The sequence below is a fragment of the Antechinus flavipes genome, chromosome 2 (assembly GCF_016432865.1).
Source record: "Antechinus flavipes isolate AdamAnt ecotype Samford, QLD, Australia chromosome 2, AdamAnt_v2, whole genome shotgun sequence".
NCBI lineage: Eukaryota > Metazoa > Chordata > Mammalia > Dasyuromorphia > Dasyuridae > Antechinus > Antechinus flavipes.
Window position 1 is genome coordinate 273,614,402 of NC_067399.1, and position 21,272 is coordinate 273,635,673.

At 42.0% G+C, this 21,272-nt stretch overlaps 1 protein-coding gene across 2 annotated transcripts; it reads left to right on the forward strand.

Moving 5' to 3' along the window:
- The first annotated feature begins 354 nt into the window (after nt 1-354).
- Nucleotides 355-19,371, forward strand: SPINT1 (serine peptidase inhibitor, Kunitz type 1). Of its 2 annotated transcripts, XM_051977098.1 has the most exons (11): nt 355-608; nt 930-1,464; nt 11,105-11,232; nt 11,839-11,977; nt 12,094-12,264; nt 15,155-15,181; nt 15,419-15,544; nt 15,806-15,856; nt 16,500-16,670; nt 17,880-17,927; nt 18,153-19,371. In XM_051977098.1, exons 1-11 carry the CDS (start codon nt 438-440, stop codon nt 18,371-18,373), a joined length of 1,788 nt encoding a protein of 595 aa, XP_051833058.1. In that variant the 5' UTR covers nt 355-437; the 3' UTR covers nt 18,374-19,371. The 2 variants fall into 2 exon arrangements, with proteins under 2 accessions (XP_051833058.1, XP_051833059.1); XM_051977099.1 differs by lacking the exon at nt 15,419-15,544.
- The last annotated feature ends 1,901 nt before the right edge of the window (nt 19,372-21,272 follow it).

Sequence of the window (21,272 nt, forward strand, 5' to 3'; positions counted from 1 at the left end):
GGGCGGGAGTCATGAAAAATTACACCTGGACTCGCCCCTTCCTCCTTAGTTCTCTGTTTCACAGTCCAGGGGAGCGCTAGGAGAGTGCAAGGTTGGGTAAAGGGTGGGAAGTTCATGGATCCCACAAAGCCCAGGGATTCAGCTTTCTCTCCAGGACCTCAGGGAGAAAGGGGGGACCGCCCTTGGGAGCAGCTGTTGATCTAGTGTAGAGCAACCACGAGAGGGCGCGGGGCTGCCCCAGGGCTTGAGGGTGACAATCCCCCAAGTCCCAGGAGGCCCCACCCCGGCCAGCCTGCGCGAGGGCGTAGGGGTCTGGGACAATAAGGTCGAGAGGGAACGGCCCGGAAGCTGCTCTGTAGGGTTGGAGGAAAGGGGAACCGGCTGAGCTGGGGAACCAAGGGGCAGTGGGAGGGGCGGGGCCAGCGGCGCAAGAGTTAATGTCCGGCCCCGCCCCGACCTGGTGGCCGCTGACTCAGTTTCACCTGAAACTCAGCGGGAGGTGGAGGTTCCCGGCCGAAGGACTCGCGGTCTGGGAAATACAAGGCGACCGTCGGAGCCGCTCCGGGAGCACCGAGAAGGGCCCCACTCCGCCCCATTCACCTGTGCAGGTAACTAAGGGAGGTTAGCGACTCAAGGGGAATCTAGGCGGGCAATCGGAGCAAATCCGGCCTTTGTTCAACTGAGCTTTCCCGGTCTCGTGGCGTGCTCAATCTCCTTAGTTTTACTTTTTCACTGGGAAGAGAGAGTTTCTGTATACCCCTACTGACCCGATATGTCCAGATACCCCCAACTCTGTACCCCAATTTGTTCCAGCTCTTCCCCCCCACCCCCACCCTTTCACTTCCGCCCTCCCTTCCTCTAAGATCTCTCCCTGGCTTGCTGATCAGGTATGTCACCTTCTCTCCTCCCCTCCTTTCCCCGCCCTACAGGTCCCAAACACCTTCAGAGCACAGAGCTACTCTAGAAAGGCGAACCTCCTTGGGAGGAAGGTGATCCTCCCCAGGAGGAAGATGACTCCCAGCTGCTGCCCCGCGGCCTGGATCACGACTACTCTGTGGCTCCTGGTGACGTCCCACCTTCCAGACATAGTGACTGGACAGCTGCCTGTGTCCCCTGGGAAAACGGCTGGCGCTAAATGTTTGGAACAGTTTACAGTTGGGGTACCAGCCTTTGTACTGGACACAGACGCCTCCGTTGGCAATGGGGCTACTTTCTTGGGCTCTCCCGAAGTGCGTAGGAGCTGGGATTGTGTTCGTGCCTGCTGCACCACCCCAACTTGCAACCTGGCCCTGGTGGAACTGCAGCCTGGTAGGGGTGAGGACGCCATCTCTGCCTGTTTCCTTCTCAACTGCCTGTATGAGCAGACTTTTGTTTGCAAGTTCTCTAGAAGAGAGGGTTTCCTTAACTACCTTACCAAAGAAGTGTATGAGTCCTACCGAGAGCTGAGGAAACAAGGCTTCACAGGTAAATCGGGGAAAAGGAGAAGACTGGGGAAGACCTAGAAGCATCTCCCCCTCCAAATTAGAGAGTCTTTGTGAGGACTCAATTGTTGGAGGTGGAGCACAGAAAAAACCTTGTAACTATAAGCGGAAGGAAAAAGCAGAGGAGAAAGTGGAGAATGACTTAGAGGGGAATTCTGGAATCCAAGATTAAGAATCCAGGATAAGGAAGGGAGATTCCACCAGGGGAGAAGGAGGAAGGGGAACCAGGTAGAAGGCTGGTTGATAGGCTAGTGTTCAAAGATGAGATATTTGTCTTGGGAGAATGGAAAGAGAAGGCTTTTTATTTTGCCTCCATCATTTAGTAGCTATATATTATCTTGGACAAGGTGCTTAACCAAACTGGACCTCAGTTGCTTCATTTGTCAAATGGACCTACCTCACCAAGGTGTTGTAAGGATGAAATGTGATAATGGGTGTGAAAGCATTTTGTAAATTCTGAAGTGCTTCGTATACTGTAGTTATGTAATACAGTATTGTCCTAAGTAATTAGTCCTAGGTTGGTGTTCTGATCCTTTCACTGAGTTAAAATGTTTTTAGATTCAGCCCTTTCCTTGAGTTTAAATGAGTTCCCCCCAGTCCAACTTTAAGATAATGAAAGACAATTATACTGAATTAAAATACTGGAATTTTCTGATTCAGGCCAATCTAAAAATATTTATTAAGTGCCTACAGTACAAAAAGTGTTGAAAAACATAAATAAGCCCTGTATTCAGGAAGCTTATGTTTTACTGATGCCATGCAATATGTTATATTGCTTCCATATCTATATAAGGTCATTTCTAAAGCCAGAGGGATCCTCCAAGGTCATCTAATCCAGTTGACTTCATGTTGGAAATGAGAAAACTGAAATCTAGTGAGTTTAAGGGATTTACCCACTAGTATCCCATCATGTTCTCCCAGAAATAGCTGGGTTAGGACAGTGCCCTCAGTCAGCTCCTGTAGGTCTGGAGCCAAATGTTGTCAGCTTCATGGTATCCTGAGTGTTTTCTAAGATGCGCTCTCTCAAACTATGTGGGATCTGGGAGAGCTTGTTCCCATAGTCAATGATAAAACCAGATTTAGATGCTGACGAGTCCTAGGATTATAGAATCAAAAAATTATAACTCCATTATAGAATGGAGCTGAAAGGACCACCGAGACTACTTAGTCCAACCTTCAGTTTGAAAGATGAGAAAACAGGAGCAGGTAGATTAAATGCTCATGACCACAAAAGTGGTATCAGAGATGAGATTCCTGTACTAGCTTGCTATGATTTCTGCAGGGCAGTTTAGAGAAACTCCCAGAAGACCTTAAGCTAAGGTGGGCCCCAGGACTGGATAAATGATATTTCAAATACTTCTGATGGGAGCAAAACTGATGACAGTCTTCTAGGATCTCTGAGGATGAGGAATCTCTCCCAGTTAGACTAACCAAAGGAATCTACTGGTCAAGTTGAAATTTACCCACATCCAAAGGATTCAGCTGGAACTGGACCAAGTTTGGGGCTTCAATGAAAAGAGAGAAAGGGGTAAGAGGTAGACTGGCTTTGAGCTTGTTGGGGTTGGGGGAGAAAAGGATTGGTGAATGAGTCAGCCATCTGATGTGGTTGTCAAGAAAGATTGTCAGCTGTTTAGGGGTGTGTGTATGTGTGTCTATGTGTGTATGAGATTTCCAGAATGAACCTGATTGAGCCCCTGGTTAACCTTTGTTTATTCCTGAGGATGAAGTCAGGCCCAAAGATCCAGCCCACCCCACCTCCTGGCTCTGGCTCTGAGCTGGCAGCCAGGGGAACCAGTCTGGGGATTAGGGCCCTCCACAGACTTGTGGTTCATTGGTAACCCCACCCTCTTTTTTGGACATTTGTGGAAAAAGAACTCAGTACCTATCTACCTATCTATCTTCTCCTGTCTACCCCTTCCACAGTCTTGCTGTCCTCCAGCATGACCAGCTTATCCAGGAACTAGCAAGTCTAGAAATAGCAATGATGCAGTAATTAGAACAGAGGCTGTCTAGAGGTGATGGCATCAATATGGAATTGGAGAAAAGTTTCTTCTATTAATTCTCTGTCTTTCTTATGTAAGATACTCTCTCCTCACCTCTGGTTCTTGGAACCCCTAATTCCCTTCAGGTTTCAACTCAAGTGCTACTTCCTATAAGATGCTATAAATTACTATATAAGGTAATATAATTATGTAATATAGTATTATCCTAGGTAATTAGGCCTAGGTTGGAGTTCTGACCCTTTCACTGAGTTGAGATGACTTTAGGGCCAGCCCTTTCTTTGAGTTTAAGTTCCCCCCAGTTCAGTTTTAAAACAGTAAAAGACAGTTATGCTGTATTAAAATGCTGGAATTTCCTGATTCCACTCCCCTAAAGCGATTTTATTTTGTATGTAGGTTGCATTTCCATCTGAATGTACTTGTTTGTACTTATTTCCTATTGGTGGAATGTAAGGGACAAATAGTCTCTACCTTCAAGTAGCTTACATTCTCTGAGGACAAGGAGGAAGAGGAAAACTTGTATATAAATGACTGAATCTGGTACAGCAAATAGAGAGCTAGCGCAAATGCCAGGTAAACCAAATGGTAGGGTTCAAATCCCAGACCTTTGATACAGGCTGACTGTATGACCCTAGGCAAATCACTTAATCTGTGAATAGACTTTCCTCTTCTAATTCCCTGTATCAATCAAGTCACATGTCCAGGCTATTCCTTATGAGTAACCAAAATACAAGCAAAATAATTGGAGTTAATCTGAAAGGAATCAAGAAGGTGTGTGTGTGTCTGTGTGTCTGTGTGTCTGTGTGTCTGTGTATTATTTGAGCTAAATCATGAAGGAAAGGTTAGGACTTTTAAAATGCATTTTGTAAGAGTTGAAGAGGGATTGAGTTCCAGACCTGGGGACAGCCTGTGCAAAATCAAGGAGCCAAGAAGTAAAGTGTCCTGAGTGAGAAACAGCAAGGAGGCCTTCTAGTTTTTGACATAAAGGAAATTTATACGTAATAAATCTGAAAAGGTAGACTACGGCAGATTCTAGAGAGCTTGGTTTTGATCATCAAGGCTAAAGATAATTTACTAGAGTTTCTTGAATAGAAGAGTAACATGGTCAGACTTGTGCTTAAGCATATCCCTTGGATAACTGTGTGGACTATGAATTAAAGATAAGAGAGACTGAAATATTGGAGACTTGATTGGAGTGACTGGTATGGTACCTGACATACAGTGTATATTAAATTCTTGTTGATTTTTTTCCTTCTCAAACTAGGTCTCTTATATTCCTTTTTTTAAAATTCCATTTTAAGTTTTTCAATTTAAAAAAATCTGTCTTTCCTCCCTCACAATCCTCCTTGGATTAAAAAAAGAAAGAAAAGAAAAACAAAAGCTTTGTAAGAAATTATTCTTAGTCAAGCAAAACAAATTCCTGCATTGACCTGGTCCAAAAATCTGCGTCTCAGTCTATACCCTGAGTCTACTGAATCACTGTTAGGAAGTGGGTAAGAGTTTCAGGTCCTCTGGAATCATGGTTATTCATTGCATCAATCAGAGTTCTTACAACTTTCAAAGTTTTCTTGTTGGCCTCCTCATCTTGCTCTGCTCCTTTTCTGCCATTCTAATCATCTTCTGAAGTTTAGAGGAAGGCCTGAGGATAGATGCCTCCTTCTTGGACCCAGGTTAACTCACCAGGTCCCTGTAGGACTAGAGACTAAGCCTGTTCCACAAGGAAGTAGCAGGTCAGGTGGGTGGTAATTGACTGTAATTGGCCCCACCACTTCCTATACCTGGTTGCAAATTTTCTACCAGGGACCATTTGTAGGAAACCTCCAGGAATTGGATGGTTCCTAGGCCTGTTGACCTGAGCTAGGGGGAGTCAGCAGACATGGATAGACTCTTCTTTCTTCCTTTCTGAAACAATCTCAGAACCCCCTTCTTCCATCTAGGCAGTAATACTAGAGCCTGGAGGAAGATTTTTTTTTTTTTTTTGGCTGAGGCAGTTGGGCTTAAATGACTTGCCCAAGGTCTTATGGCTGGGACAGTTAAGTGTCTGAGGTCAGATTTGAATTTAAATCCTCCTGACTTCAGGGCTGGTGCTCTATCCACTTCACCAACTAGCTGCCCTGGAAGATTCTTAAAGGGGCATTTGAAGGCAATAGAACAGAATGGATTGAGTAAGAATCTAGTCTAGTTAGTTATTGTGTATCTAAGGAGCTAAAATGAGTTAGGTAATTGCAGCATCCTACTATAAGGTATAAGAGCTGTTGGATGGGAAAAACCTAGTTCTAAATATCTAGAAGAAAGCTTTCTTCATTCCCCTCCCTAGATGGGGAGGAAAATTTCCCTTTCTTACAGATTTAGTAAGTTTCCTTCCTTTTCTCTGCCTAGGCTCAGCCCAGATTTCAGAAAGGAAAAGGGGAGGGGGTTTGTATACTAGTTTCTCCTTTCTCATTCCCTCCTCTTTTTTCCTCTGCCTTTCTGGTGAATGGATCTGGGAGGTGGAGCTTGTGGTTGCTATGGGGACATCCTGGGGCCTGAGTTTCTGAAGGGAGGAACTCATTTATGGTCGGGCTAGCCCTTTGCTCTCTAGGTGGGGGAAGGGAAAGAGAAAAGGGGAAGGAAAAGAGAAACGGGGAGGGACTGAGAGTTTTCCCATCAGCCTCCAAAAATGGTGATTAAGACTTATCTGGAAAGTTCTTTAGATTATGTGCTACAATGCCTCCTCTGACTTGCCTCAGCCCACCTGGAGTCCTTGCCTGGGAGGGAAATTATTCACTGAATCTCAGATATAGTTTCCTTTCCCTTGTGTTTTCCTTACCTGTGCAATTGGGAAGACATTACCAACTACTGCTCTTCCTTTGGAATGCTTTGTAGTATATCTAGTGGGAGTGAGATGCCTGCAAAGATGCTTTCGGAGTTACAGGAGAAAATGTGTGTGCTAGCATAAGATTACTGGGACTTTGCTTCATTCACAGTCGTAGGTCTGTCCACCTGGGGCAGAGAATGAATAAGAGAAATACAAACAAAGTATTTTGTGAGATCTGTGGAGCTGAAAACTCACTTGACTAACCTGACTGTGAACAAAGGTACAATGCAATGAACAAGTATTGATTATGACCTAGGCACCATTTGAGGGATACAAAGAATGAAACAATCCTACTCCCAAGAAGGATGTGTTTGGGAGGATGGATGACCAGATCAGCTGCGTGAAGTGATTGTACAGAGGGACATACATAGCATAAGATAAAGCTTGAAAGATCAATTAGTACTACTGCTGGATAGAGCTCAGAGATGAGCTCTGATTTATCAGGCTTAAATTTTGCATGTCCATATTTATTTGCATGTTGTTTCCTCCATTAGAATTGAACTTCTGGGAGCACCTAGAAGATGCAGTAGATAGCCCCCCAGCCCTGAAATTAGGAGAACCTGAGTTCAAATGTATCTCAGACATTTAACACCAGCTGTGTGACTAAACAAGTCACTTAACCCCAATTGCCCTAGAAAGAAAGAAAGAAAGGAGGGAGGGAGGGAAAGAGGGAAGGAAGGAAGGAAAGAAAGAAAGAAAGAAAAGAAAGAGAAAGAAAGAAGTAAAGAAAGAAAGAAAGACTCCTTAGTGCAGAGTTAGTGTTTTTGCCTTTCTTTGTATCTCTAGTGCTTAGTACAGTATCTAAAACATGGAATGGCAAAGGGGAAGGAAACAAGCATTTATTAAGCACCTACTGAGTTTTTGAAACCATACTACTTGCTTTATAAATATTATCTTGTTTACAGTAGATGCTTAACAAAATACTTGTTGCCTGACTACTAGATTGTGGAGGGCATGGAATGGCAGTCAAAAATATATGGCTCTTATTTCCTAAATAGCAGAAGGCCATTGAAGACTTTGGGAAAATGAAGAACATGATCAGACATGTGCAAATAAAAAGTACACACTGGTATAGATTATGTAAAAGAGGAGAGTGAACTAGAGGTTTGAAGACTATTAGGAATTTGGTGGTAATAACTACACTGTGGAGGATGGTACCAGACTGTGGGGACAGAAAGGAAGGGGTAGATGAAAGTGATACCAAAATGAAGCACTTTCTCCCTTTTCCTGCTCTCCTTTTCCTGTGCAGACAATTTGTTTCTCCTAGCCTCGCTCTTTCTGACTTGATTGTAGCAACTGACCATTTTAATCATTTCTCATTAATTTTCTCCTCCCTCAATTTTCCTGACACTACCCAGATTTTCCCATCTCTCTAACCAACCCTTTTGTTGGCATCTTCTTCCTGTCCTGTAAATGTGGGTGTAGTCAAAATTTCAATCTTTCTGCCTTCTATCTTCTCTATCCTTCCATCTCATCTTCTTCCACATTTCAGACCTCACCTTTGAATGACTACCAAATCCTGTGCACACCATATACCCATATTAAGTAGTGTCCTTTTCTGAGATTAGAATTTTGATCCTGAAGGGGCAGCTAGATGATGCAATAGATAGAGCACCAACCCTATAGTCAGGAGAACCTGAATTTACTCCCACACTTAATACTTACTGTGTGATCCTGGGTAAGTCATTTAGCCCCAGTTACCTTGCCAAAAAATTTTTTTTTAAGATTTTTGATCCTGGGCCTCTCATTGAGTTGAGGTGGTATAGGATCATCCTTCCAGCTAGGTTCTTAGTTGAGCTCTAGTCCTAAGTACCAAATTACCTGCTGAATTATTCTATTTGGATGGTAGGATCACATATTTAGGATTGAAAGGGACCTCAGAGGCTAACCCTCCTCACTTTACAAGCAAAGAAACTGAGGTAAGTGACTTATCCAAAATCACACAGGTAGGAAGTAGAAGGTCCAGAATTTTAATTCAGTTCCTCTGATTCTAAATCTAAACCATGATGCTTTGCTATTGTCAGCAGTGTCCATCAAAATGCTCACACTACATGTACAGAATTATGATTCTTTTTGTTTTTGTTTTTTGCCAAGGTAACTGGGCTTAAGTGACTTGCCTAGAGTCACGCAGTTAGTAAGTATTAAGTGTCTGAAGCCAGATTTAAATTCACTCAGGTCCAGTGTTCTATCCACTTTGACACTTAGCTACTCCAAGAACCATGATTCTCGACAATAAAATTTCCATTGTTGCCTTAAGTTGCAATCCCTTCCTTCCCGTCCAATGTCTGACAAAAAAGATTTCCCAATATTAGTAGTCTCAATATCTGACAGCTCAAACTCCTCCCATCACTATCTATAGATTTCTATAGTAATCACACATCAGGCATTTCAATTACTTCTGCTGCTACTCTCATTCAGAAAATTAGTACCTCAAATCTGAACTACAATAATAGCTGGCTAACTGATCTCCTGACTTTCTCCCACTCCAAGTTAAAATTCTCTCAATATATTACTTTGTGTCACTAGTGCTCAAAAATATTCCATGGCTTCCCTGTACCTACAATAATAAAATCTGTACTTCTTAACTTGATACCAAACTTTTCTTTCATTATTCTGCCACAAGAACTTTCTGCTCCAGCCAAACTCATCTTCCTACATTGTACATTGTTATTGTACATTGGTTTCACTTGTTTTTCCTTTTACTTTACTGGAGATCCAAAGGCAAAAACAAAATAATCACCCTTTAAGAATCTATATTCTACTAGAGAGAACCATATGTAAACATATGACTTGATATAGCACATATACTAAGAAATTTTAGAATTGGGAGGATACTTAATATCAAAGGAGATTAGAAAAAGCTTCATTGTTGTTATGTTCGACTCTTCATGATCCCATTTGGCAGAGATCCTGGAGTGGTTTGTCAATTCCTTCTCCAGCTTGTTTTACAAAAGTGGACAAATTAAGACAGAGTTAAATGACTTGCTCAGGGTCACCCAGCTACTAAGTGACTGAGATCAGATTTGAACTCAGGAAAATGAATCTTCCTGATTCCAGCTCAGTTCACTGCACCATTCACAAATATTTGAGCTGAGCCTTAAATAGCTAGGGATTGTTAAAGGAAGAGGATAGAAGGAAGTCTATTCAGGAATGGAGGATACAAAAGTACAGGGATGGAAAATGGTATGTCATATATCAAGAAAGGCTGGTGAATTAGTTTGGATCAAACCTGGACCCAGGTTTTCGGACCCTTATCCAGTAATGTAGATAGGGTGGGTAGGAATCTTTCTTCTGAATCAGCTTCATATTAACTCTGTGATCTTGGCCAATTCACTTAATTTCTGTAAGCCTGGTTTTTGTCCAACGTAAATTGGGTTAGGTGAACTCTACGGTTCATTTTAGTGGTAACATTGGTATAGATGCAGCTCAAGTCCATGGTTCAAGGCAAGATTCAACTTCCCAGGAAAATTTCCCTGGCTACTCCAGGCTCCTATGACTTCTGCCTTCTTTCTTGGAATAGCAGTAATAAGTCACTGTATTTCAGAATTTAGTATATGTTTCCCTTGAAGAAGGGGAAAGGTTTGTGTGTATGTAGTATACACCCTGCTTTCATCTCTCCCTGGTTGGCTTGATCATCCCAATCTGCACTTGCCTACTTGTTAGTTCCTAGATAGAAGTAATCGCACAAGTTATTTTTTCAGGTTTCCAGAAGTAATCTTGGTGACAAGGATATATTACTACTGCTATTCACTTCAATTCCTGAGCCCTTACCAGCATACTTCCCATTCAACAAATCACTTAGCTGAACTCCATTTAATCTTTTTTTTTTTTTTTTTTTTGACTGAGGCAATTGGGGTTAAGTGATTTGCCCAGGACCACACAGCTAGGAAGAGTTTAAGTGTCTTGAGACCAGATTTTAACTTGGGTCCTTCTGACTTCAGGGCTAGTGCTCTATCCATTGTGCCATCTAACTTCCCCTCCCTTAATCAGAAACATGTGATTAATGGAAAACAAATCAAGAATAATAATATTCCATCCATTAAACCAAGGATGAACTCCCACCAATGTATATAGTTTCAGTGTACATATATTTAATTATAAATTCTTCAAATTTTGAGATTTATGATTATCTGCCTTAGGAAGTGATGAGTTCCTCTTTTTTCCCCCCATACTTGAATTAGATTTTATGGTCTCTTCCAATTCTGAGATTCTGTGAGTCCTATCCTTTTTTTTTTTTTCATTCTCCAAAGAATTGAATCTATAGTTGGTTGAATCTATATTTGTTGAATGAATGATGTTTTAGTAGAAAGGACATGTGCCACAAAAATTTGGGGAGTGTGAATAGATTTTCTGTCAAGTTAAAAAAAAAAAAAAGGAAGAATTATAGTATAGTGACAGTGGATACCCTTTTTCATACCAGCTCTCCTCCTTCGCACTGGGAGTTTCCCTCCTCTACCTCTAACCAATTTCTGCTTTACCACTTGAATGATTTTGGGACAGGATGCATTCCTATTATTTTCTACTGATCCTCATAGAATGTAATCTCCTTAAGGATAGGAACTACTACATTTTTCTTTTTGAATCCTTGGTGCCTAGAATCTTTCATGGCATATGTAATACAAAATTAATAAATGCTTGTTGATTGATTTGATGGAGTTTCTAAGCTCATCTGTATGTTTGAATATCATAAGAAAAGATAAAGATAAAGAAAAATCATTCCTTGGGGGAAAAAGTTCACCCTAACCCATTTCTCCTTTTTCCCTCAGGAGCTCACCTTCCCAAGTCTTGGGCTGGCATGGAAATAAAGGTACAACCTCAGGAGCCCCTAGTGCTCCAGGGTACAGAGAATACTGACTGGCAACTTATCCAAGGAGATGCTGATGTGAAGATACAGGTGAGGAGCTGTGATGGAATCTGGGATGGTAGGACTTTGGGAGCATTATTCAAATCATTGGCACCCTCTCCCAGCTTTTAACTCTATATCCTTGGAGTCATTGTTCAATTCGGGAGGTGCCTGAGTCCCAGAAACAGTTGCTTTTGGGTGCCCTAAAACCAAAGATATGGTTTTGCTAGAATCAACTCAAGAGAACTGACTTAAATACTCAGTATGAGCATTCACACCTTGGAAATCTGCAGGCTGGATTTTTGGTTATCTAGATTTAAGTAAGTTATTGAAAAAATACTAATAATGAAGAATTAACCTAAAAGTGTGTGTATTGTGTATGTGTGTAGAGCCAATTGCTAAATATTTACCAACACACCACTGCCTAAAATAATTTTTATAACCTCATTAATTAAAAATTCCCATACCTGAGGGTAGGACTATCCCTCACCTGATCTCCCTCTATGATTCCCCTATTCTGGTATCACAAGATTTCTTTAGTGATTATGGAGAGATAGAGATAAAAGATGTCTTCAGATCTGCAGGGACTTATTACAGAGGGAGATGAAGAATAGATCTAAAGCTCACCCCCATCCTTTTTTTTTTTTTTTCCTATAGAAAAAGGATCCTGATCAACTAGAACTCTCACAACTAAAAGAAGGAACTTACGTCTTTCAGTTGACTGTAAAGGAGCCTGACCAAAATCAGGATACTGCCAACTTCACTATCACTGTCCTGTCATCTAAGCAGACAGAAGGTAAAGGATGAGTCCAGGAGAAGAAGGGTTAACGACCAAAAAGATAGGAGCACAGTGCCCTAGGTACCCAAATATCTCCTTTAGATGGCTAAATGACTTGCCCCTCTTTTTCCCAGAACACTGCCTAGCACCCAAGAAAGTGGGCCGTTGCCGAGGCTCTTTCCCCCGATGGTACTATGATCCCACTGAGCAGCTCTGCAAAAGTTTTGTCTATGGTGGTTGCCTTGGCAACAAGAATAACTACCTTAGGGAAGAGGAGTGCAAGATGGCCTGTAAAGATGTACAAGGTGAGCTGGTGGAAAGGGTTGGAATGGGAAGGAAAGAGTGGGAAGAAATTGAGAAAGTGCCTGGCTTAGGGAAAGGGAGAATCTGATGGGAAGAGGAAGTAGCTAGGGGGCAAAAGTGATAGTATAAAAAAATAAGCACCAAAATTTTTTAAAGAGAGCTAGATGGCTCAATGGATAGAACCCTAGACTTGGAATTGAGAAGACTCATCTTCATGAATTCAAATCTAGCCTTAAACATTTTCTAGCTATATGACTTTGGGCAAGTCACTTTATCCTGTCTGTGTCAATTTCCTCATCTGTAAAATGAACTGGAGAAGGAAATGGCAAACCATTCCATTATTTTTTGCCAAGAAAACCCTAAAATAGGATCACAAAGAGTTGAACATGACTGAAACAACAAAAGAAAGCAATTGATCAGAACTAGAAAGTTAAAGTGCACTTTTTTCCTTCCTATCTTGACAACAATATACAATCCCATCATTTTTTGGTGAAAATCAGTCACTTTTTTAGTCAGCTTTAATTATTAGGAAAGTTGTTGAGGTATTTTTTTTTTCCCCTGATATCAATTCTAAATCTTCCTCTTGGCTAATCTATCACAGAATCATAGATTCAGCCTTAGAGATCCTCTAATCTAACCCTTTCATTTTACAGTAACTATAGATGAGGGGACAGCTAGGTAGCAAAGTGGATAGAGCACTGAGTCTTGAAATCAGAACTGCAAATTTAATCTTAGACACCTACTAGCTATTTGGCCTTAGACAAGTTATTTAATCTCATCTGCCTCAGTTTCCCCATTTATAAAATGAGCTGAAGAAGGAGATGGCAAACCATTCTACGAGAAAAATAAAAATAGCTCCCTCCTAGGATTATTAAGAGAACCAAGTGAGATAATAATTGTCAAGAGTTTAGCACAGTTCTTGGTATATAATAGGCACTATATTACACTGATCAAACTCTGCCCTCATCATGCAGTTGGGAATTATTTAGTTCTGGGTACCACAATCTTTTGGTCGAGGACCTCAAGTAGTTTTTGGAAAAGGATCAATTGAAATGATATTTGCTTCAACAAAGGAAAGATTCACACTATTGATCAGAGAAATGCAAATTAAGACAACTCTGAGATACCACTACACGCCTGTCAGATTGGCTAAGATGACAAATGTTGAGGGGATGTGGGAAAACTGGGACACTGATGCATTGTCGGTGGAGTTGTGAACGGATCCAACTATTCTGGAGAGTAATTTGGAATTATGTTCAAAAAGTTATCAAAGTGTGCATACAATTTGATCTAGCAGTGCTACTACTGGGCTTATACCCCAAAGAGATACTAAAGAAAGGAAAGAGACCTGTATGTGCCAAAATGTTTGTGGCAGCCCTGTTTGTAGTGGCTAGAAACTGGAAAATGAATGGATGCCCATCAATTGGAGAATGGCTGGGTAAATTGTGGTACATGAATGTTACGGAATATTATTGTTCTGTAAGAAATGACCAGCAGGATGATTTCAGAGAGGTCTGGAGAGAGACTTACATGAACTGATGCTAAGTGAAGTGAGGAGAACCAGGAGATCATTATACGCTTCGACAAGAAGACTATACAATGATTGGTTATGATGGATGTGGCTCTTTTCAACAATGAGATGATTCAAACTAGTTCCACTTGTTCAGTAATGAAGAAAGCCGTCTACACCTAGAGGAGTATAGGAACTGAGTGTGAACCACAACATAGCATTTTCACAATTTCTGTTATTGTTTACTAGCATTTTTGTTTTCCTTCTCAGGTTTTTTTTTTTTTTCTTTCTAGATCCAATTTTTCTTGTGTAGCAAGACAACTGTATAGATGTGTATGCATATATTGGATTTAACATATAATTTAACATGTATTGGACTACTTGCCATCTAAGAGAGGGAGTGGGGGGAAGGAGGAGAAAAGTTGTAACAGAAGGTTTTGCAAGGGTCATTGTTGAAAAAAATTATCCATGCATATGTTTTGTAAATAAAAAGATTACAATAATTTAAAAAATTAAAACACAAAAACAAAGGAAAGATTCAGGGTGTGGCCTTCTTCAAGTTATCTGAAGGGTTGTAATATGGTAGAGAGATTGTTTTACCTCTTTTCAGAAGGCAAAACTTAAGAGCAGTGGATAGAGGCAGCATGGTCCAGTGTGGCACTGAACTACCTCTTATTCCTAGAAACTAAGTCTCCATTAAGGCAGCAAAATTTGAATTAATTTTTTTGGCTGCCACACCCCATTGCTGATGATTGATTGATTGAATGAATGAATATGCATGTTCAGAGCACCTTGCTAAGCAAGGAGGAAGGGATAAATATATATATATATATGTATATGTATATATGTATATAAAAAGCCAATATATAGATAAATATATATATATGTATATGTATATATGTATATAAAAAGCCAATATATAAATATATATATTTATATGTATATAAAAGCCAATACAAGGCTGTCATGTTTGGGATAGGGAGGGGGGTATACTTTGTGGTTTGAGTGTTTGAAATATCACATGTTTTAAAAACAAACTTTATCGATATAAACAAAATATTTTTAAAAGTAATTTCTCAACTTAACAATGAGAAACTCATTTTCAAGGAGTTTAACTTCTAACTGAAAATACAATTCTCATTCGTAGCCAAGTCATCCCTTATCTGATACTCATGGTTGATTCTTTTTTAAATTCTTAGTATAAAACCTCACATTTATCTCCATTGTAGTTCATTAAATATGAAAAATAATAGGATATTCTGAAGTTGAGCTACTGCTATACAAGACTTAAGAAAGGAATAAGATTTCCCCCAGATTTCAGGTCTCTATCATCTCTTTTTGCTAGGGATTTGATGGACATCACTTACTTTTCTCTCTTTCAGGTCCTTCAATCCAAAGGCAACATCCAGGTAGGTTCCTTTCTCTGCACCTTTCTCTTCTTTCTCCAATCCCCCATCACTTCCTTCTCTAGATTCCTTAGCAATGAGGTCAGATTAGTTCCTAGTTCCTAGGGTCCTGTCTCTAACACCAGCTCTTTAGGTGGGATCCCCCAACACCATTTCTCTCTGATTCCAACATCAGCTGCTCACCAGGTACTTGTGGACCCCAGCTGATGAATGCTCCTTCCTTCTCTCTTCCCCAAAAAGTATGCTTGGGGACTTGCCAGCCTTCCCAGTTTCGCTGTCAGGATGGCTGCTGTATTGATGGCTTCATGGAGTGTGATGACTTGCCTGATTGCCTGGATGCCTCGGATGAATCAGCTTGTGACAACTGTGAGATTCTGGGAAGGGTGATCCCTGGGATCTTCTTGATAGTGCCCCCCAGAAGGCAGTGGGTCTTCAGGGTGGGCACAATAGAGCTTTCTTTGGTCAGGGGTCCTGGAAGAACTGATTTGGGGATTAAGAAGAAGGAAGGGCTCGAGACTATTAGGACAAGTTCAGTAACAGCTGGGATTGTGCTGCCCTGTTTCCTTTGTCTCCCTTAACTGAGCTTTGTAAACAAGGCTGGGTCTGTGAGCTTTTCTCTTTCTACAGATACTAAAGGCTTTGACGATCTCCAAAGCTTCCACTTTCCTAGTGACAAAGGTAAGTGACAAGATTTCATAGGTTTTGGATTATCCCTTTTTTTTCCTCACAAATAATCAGGGTTAAGTGACTTTCCCAGAGTCATACAACTAGTAAGTGTCTAAGATTTGAACTCCAAACTCCCAGGCTTGTGCCCTATTCATTGCACTACCTAGTTGCCCAGGGGTTATTTTTTCTCTAGCCCTTCTTCTCACAGGCTCAACTCAAAGCCCTGTCAGCCAGACTTACCACCTATGATCAGTCACAAGCAGAAAAGGACTGGGTCCCTTTCTTTTCAAAGAGGTTCTGGGAGGACCTGTCCAGAACCAGGTGTCTTTATATAAATTCCCAGAAGCACATCAGTCCCTCTGTCTGATCCTGTGCAAATTCAATTATGAGTCAGTCCCAGACTGAGATAGAACATGGGACAAATGCCCCTAGTCTTTGTACTAGTGTATTTGGATTTACATCCAGATTTATACCTTCTGGCTATGTGATCCTGAGCAAGCAACAACCTCTTGGTTCTCTGCATTGGCTGAGTGAGCTTCCCATATCAAAGAAATCACAAATCCCGTCCCTTATTCCAAGTTATATTTGTCCCTTTTGGAATACAGTGAAAAGCTCCAGGGACTTAATTTGGCCCTTTCTTCTCTTCCTTCTCCAGGACACTGTGTAGACTTGCCAGACACGGGGCTGTGCCATGAAAATATCCCTCGATGGTACTATAACCCATTCAGTGAACGCTGTGCTCTTTTCACCTATGGAGGTTGTGATGGCAACAAAAATAACTTCCTGGATGAGGAAAAGTGCCTCAAGTCCTGTGAAGGCATCTCCAGTGAGCATGAGGTTGAGGGAGGTGGAGCCCAGTGAGGAATCAACTGGGAAAAGGGACTTAAACAGAGACTATGATGCAAAGAGAAAGGCAGAAAGGGAGAAGAAAGGAAGGAGGAAAGGAGGGAAGGAGAAAGTAGGGAGGAAAGAAGGGAAGGAGGAAAAAAATAAGGGAGGAAAGAAGAGGGAAGGGAGAAGAGGAGGGAAGAAGAGAGAGAAAAAAAAGAGGGAAAGAAATGGAGAAGGAAGGAGGGAAGGAGTTGATAGGGGAGCCAGAAAGCCTGTTTTTAAATCCTGGTTCTGTGGTTAACTAACTTTGATCTCTTTAGACTTTAATTTTCTCAACTATAAAATGAAGGGATTGGATATAATGATCTAAGGTCCCTTTCAACTCTAAATCTGTCATCTGAAGAAAGTTTCAGGTCCCACTGTTCTGTCCCCATCCCCAAATCTCAAAGCCTCACTGTTCCCTTAAAGTGATGACCTGGGTTGAGGAAGGATATAGAGGCAAGAGAGGAGCAAATTATATTTTTAAAATAATCCATTAGACATGTCTCTTCCCCTTATTACAATTTATTTAAAATTAATATTCTTTTTATTTATTGGCATTATGGGCCAGATCCCAATACTGATCCCAAAAGTTTTCATCTGCTCTCATTTTTTCTCATTGAACCTGCTTACTCCTCTTTTGGCAACCTGGAGGCCATTTTGGGGGTTTACCTTATTAGCAGTGAATATGGTGGGAAAACCCAACAGCCTTTAATCCTACTCCAGGTTGGAACTCCTGAATTCAGTTGATTCACCAGCCTTGGTCTTCTCCAGAAGTAAAGATTACAGGCCTGTACCTCAACCCCCAATGGACACTTTTTTAAAAAAAAATTATTTTTACTTCCCAGTGATATATCCTCCCTTGTAACAAATATTTACAAGTAATAACTGCTACTAACACCTTAATGCTTTGATCTTGTCTGGAAATGGATGCTTCATTCTACATCTATAGATTACCCATAGAGTAAGGAAGCATGCTTTATTGTCAGTCCTTTAAAATCACAATTTCCTATAACCTCTGTCAGATTGCTTTCTGTCTCTGGGAGAGGAAGGGATAGAGTTTGGAACTCAGAACTTAAAAAAAAAGTTAAAAATTATTTTCACATGTAATTGGGGAAACATAAATTTTTTTTAATCATAATTTCCCTCCCCCCCATCTTTGCAGAGAAAGATGTGTTTGGCCTTCGACGAGAATCCCTGCATCCAAACTCAGGTGAGCCTTATTCTTATATAGAACCATTCCTTTAAACTCCCACCTAGTCTGATGCCCCGGAGTCTGGGAGATAAAAATCTTCCTCACTTGCCCAGGGTTTTGAGATTTCTCTGTCCCTGATCTAGCCTCACTATCCTACAATATTAGCAATCAGACTGAAGGAGTGCAGCATGTGACCGAGTGACCAAGACCTCTGCCCTCCCCCATTTTATGTCTCCCTGCCAGGTTCTGTGGAGGTGGCTGTGGCTGTGCTCCTGGGGACCTGTATTGTGATTGTGGTCACCATCCTAGGCTATTGCTTCTTCAAAAACTATATGAACAGAAGCCTCCGAGGTCATCACCCCCTCCATCAGCACCTCCCTCCCCCTACGCCAGCCAGCTCCACGATCTCCACCACAGAGGACACAGAACACTTGGTCTACAACCATACCACTAGACCCCTCTGAGCTGGGGTCTCCCCTGGGTACTGTGGGCTATGAGTTCTGGCTTACCTTAACCTTGCCCCCAACCCCCTCCTTAGTTTCTGTCCCATCAAGAATGGAGGGCCAGTCAGCTTCTCAGTCTCTACCACTGAAGACATGGGGCACTTGGTCAGACCCCTCCCGGCCAGGGTTATCCTGGGTGTTGTGAGGCGGCATTTCTGGCCAGCTCTAACTCGACTGAGTCCCCATCCTTCGTTTCCTTCATTATCAAGAATGGAGGACAGGGCGGAGAAAAATTGGGCTTAAGGTCCTCCCCCTCATTTCCTATTGTATTTGGTTCTGTTTTGGAGCCCAAATCTCCTGCCCTTCCTTGGTACAGCTGCCTTGGCTGTGGGGCTGGAAACACAGTTGGCATTGCAAGAGACTTGAGTAGGCAAATGAAGACAGAATGCCCTGTTTGGAAGGTCCTGTCACCTACTTCGGACTGGGAAAATTGCATTCTCTTCCTTTACAAAATGGTCTGTGATTCTACCCTTTCCCTTCCTTCCCCAGAGCTCTTACGCACATGGCAGGGTAGAGGAGGGGAGGTGGTACCGTGACAGCCAGGTGGCGGCCGGAGCTGCTCCTACCTCCAGGATCTGTCCTTTCCTTCCTGATTACCTCATTATGCTTAGGCTCCCTTTGTCTGCCCCCTCCCAGTCACCCTGCTGGGAGCCTGTATATAAAGTTTGTTTTTGTTTATTTAATGAGCAGGGACTGGAGCCTGTCTCTGTGTTCCTGTCTCTAGTCCAGCTTCCTCTTCTGGGCCTGAAGAGGTCTGGCAGCTCTTGTACCTAATGTCTGGGCTTGAGCATGATGGTGTAGAAGAGCTGAAAGGGAGAGGAGTTTGAAAACTCCCTCTGCCTTCCCCTCGGTCTCTTCCTCAATGAAGGGATGTTATTTTCCTCCAGAGGAGTCATCACCCCCCACTCCCCAGTCTTTGCCACCTCTTCCCTCATTGTAATAAAAAGCTATGGGTCCGAGGTGCCTCTTTCTATCTGATGTCTGTAATCCGGGCTAGGGGGGGAAAGGGTTGAGGGAGGAGGATGAGAGGTGATGTCTCCGTGGGGACCTCTCCTGTCTGACCGGTTTAGACTTGGGCTGCCCTGCTCAACAGGTTCCCCTGCCTCTCCCGAAACTGCTCCAACCCACGTGGGAGGAGAGAATTGCCAAGTTTGACCACCCCAGGGGAAGGGATGGGGGATGGGAAGGTGTAAGGAGGGGAAAGGGGATTGATGTCAGCAGAAAGGTTTTTTTGGTTTATTCTTTCTATGGTGGTGACATAAGCACCAAGAGGCTGACATGAGATATCCTCCTCACCCAGTGGGAGTCTGGGTATCCCAGTATATTTCTTTGTCTTAGGGTCTTTCCTCATATTTGTTTGTGGTTCATCGTGTGTTTTTTCTTTCTTTCTTTTTTTTTTTTTTTGGTGTAAAGATAGTTTTTGTAAAACTTTGTGTTCTAAATTTTTTCCCCTCTTTTCCTTATCTTTCCCCCTTCCCCAAGACAGCAAGCAATCTGACATAGGTTAAACACATCATATATTTTAAACAATTTACAGAAGCTATTATCTGTCCCTTCTACCATTCCTCCAAAAGCTATTTTTTAAAAAAGGAAAGATCTTGTAACAATCTATATAGTAAAGAATTTCCCATGTTGGTCACATCCAATTCATTTTGCACCTGGGGTCCATCACCTCTGTCAGAAGATAACATTTTGTGCCTCTCCCTCAGGCTTTTGCCTCAGGTGCTCCTTGAGAAAATGAGAAAAACCCTTCCCTCCAACTTGATTTGTGTCCCCTTTAAGGGAACATAGATTTGTGTAGGAAAGGATCTTAGGGGTCACTAGATCCAACTACTCCCCCCCCATTTCTTTTATGGTTGTTCAGTCAGATCTGACTCCATTGGGGGTTTCTTGGCAAAGATATGAAAGTGGTTTCCCGCTTCCCTCAGCTCATTTTAGGGATGAGAAAACTGAGGCACCTCTCACTGTAATAAAAACCTTTGGGTCTTGCTTGGACAGTCCATGTGCTGGGCAGGATTCGAATTTAGATCTTCCTGAGTCTAAGCCCCCTATCCAAGGTGACATCTACCTGGTGGAGAGAGATTAGGAAAGCACTTGGTCTGCCTAGAAAAAGTTCTTGGGAGACCATTCGTAGGGAGCTGATTTGACGGAGGCAATAGCAGCTGTAGTTTCACTTTGGGCCAGGAGGGAGCATCATTGCCATCCATGAACAAAAGTCTGTACTACAGAATATCAAAATTGTAGAGGGATCTTATAACAACACAAAACAACGGATCTAAAGTTAAAAGGGAAAAAAAAGCCCCTAGAAGACTTCTGGTCCAATCCTGTCAGTTTATAAATGAGGACACTGAAACCTAGAGATGTAATGGGATGTGTGGCAATAAGCACTGGGATTTGAATTATAGATGCTTTCATTGCAGTTTTCTGACTCTTTGCCCTATGGCTTAGGCTAAACTGAGAAGTGTGAGACCCCTCATTGAAGACCTTCAGTGAGGAGAATTGTAGATTTAGAGCTGGAAAAGACTTGGGGGTGGGGGAGTTGTCATAGTCTAATCCATCTATTTTACAGATGTGGGAACTGAGGCTCATGAAGGTTGAGTAACTTCCTTGATCCCGTTCATATTAAGAGGAAGACTTGAAATTTGGACAAGGATTTGAATATTAATTCAGCAACTTTTCAGCCCTTCCATAGACATTTGTTGAGTGTTTACTATGTGCAGATTAAAAGCAAGATTGCTCAGTGGAGAGAGCTCTGGGCTGAGAGTCAGAAAAACCGGAGTTCAAATCTTGCCCACACTCAGTAACTGTGTGAGACCCTTGAGCAAGTCACTTAGCCGTGCTTGCCTCAGTTTTCTCTATA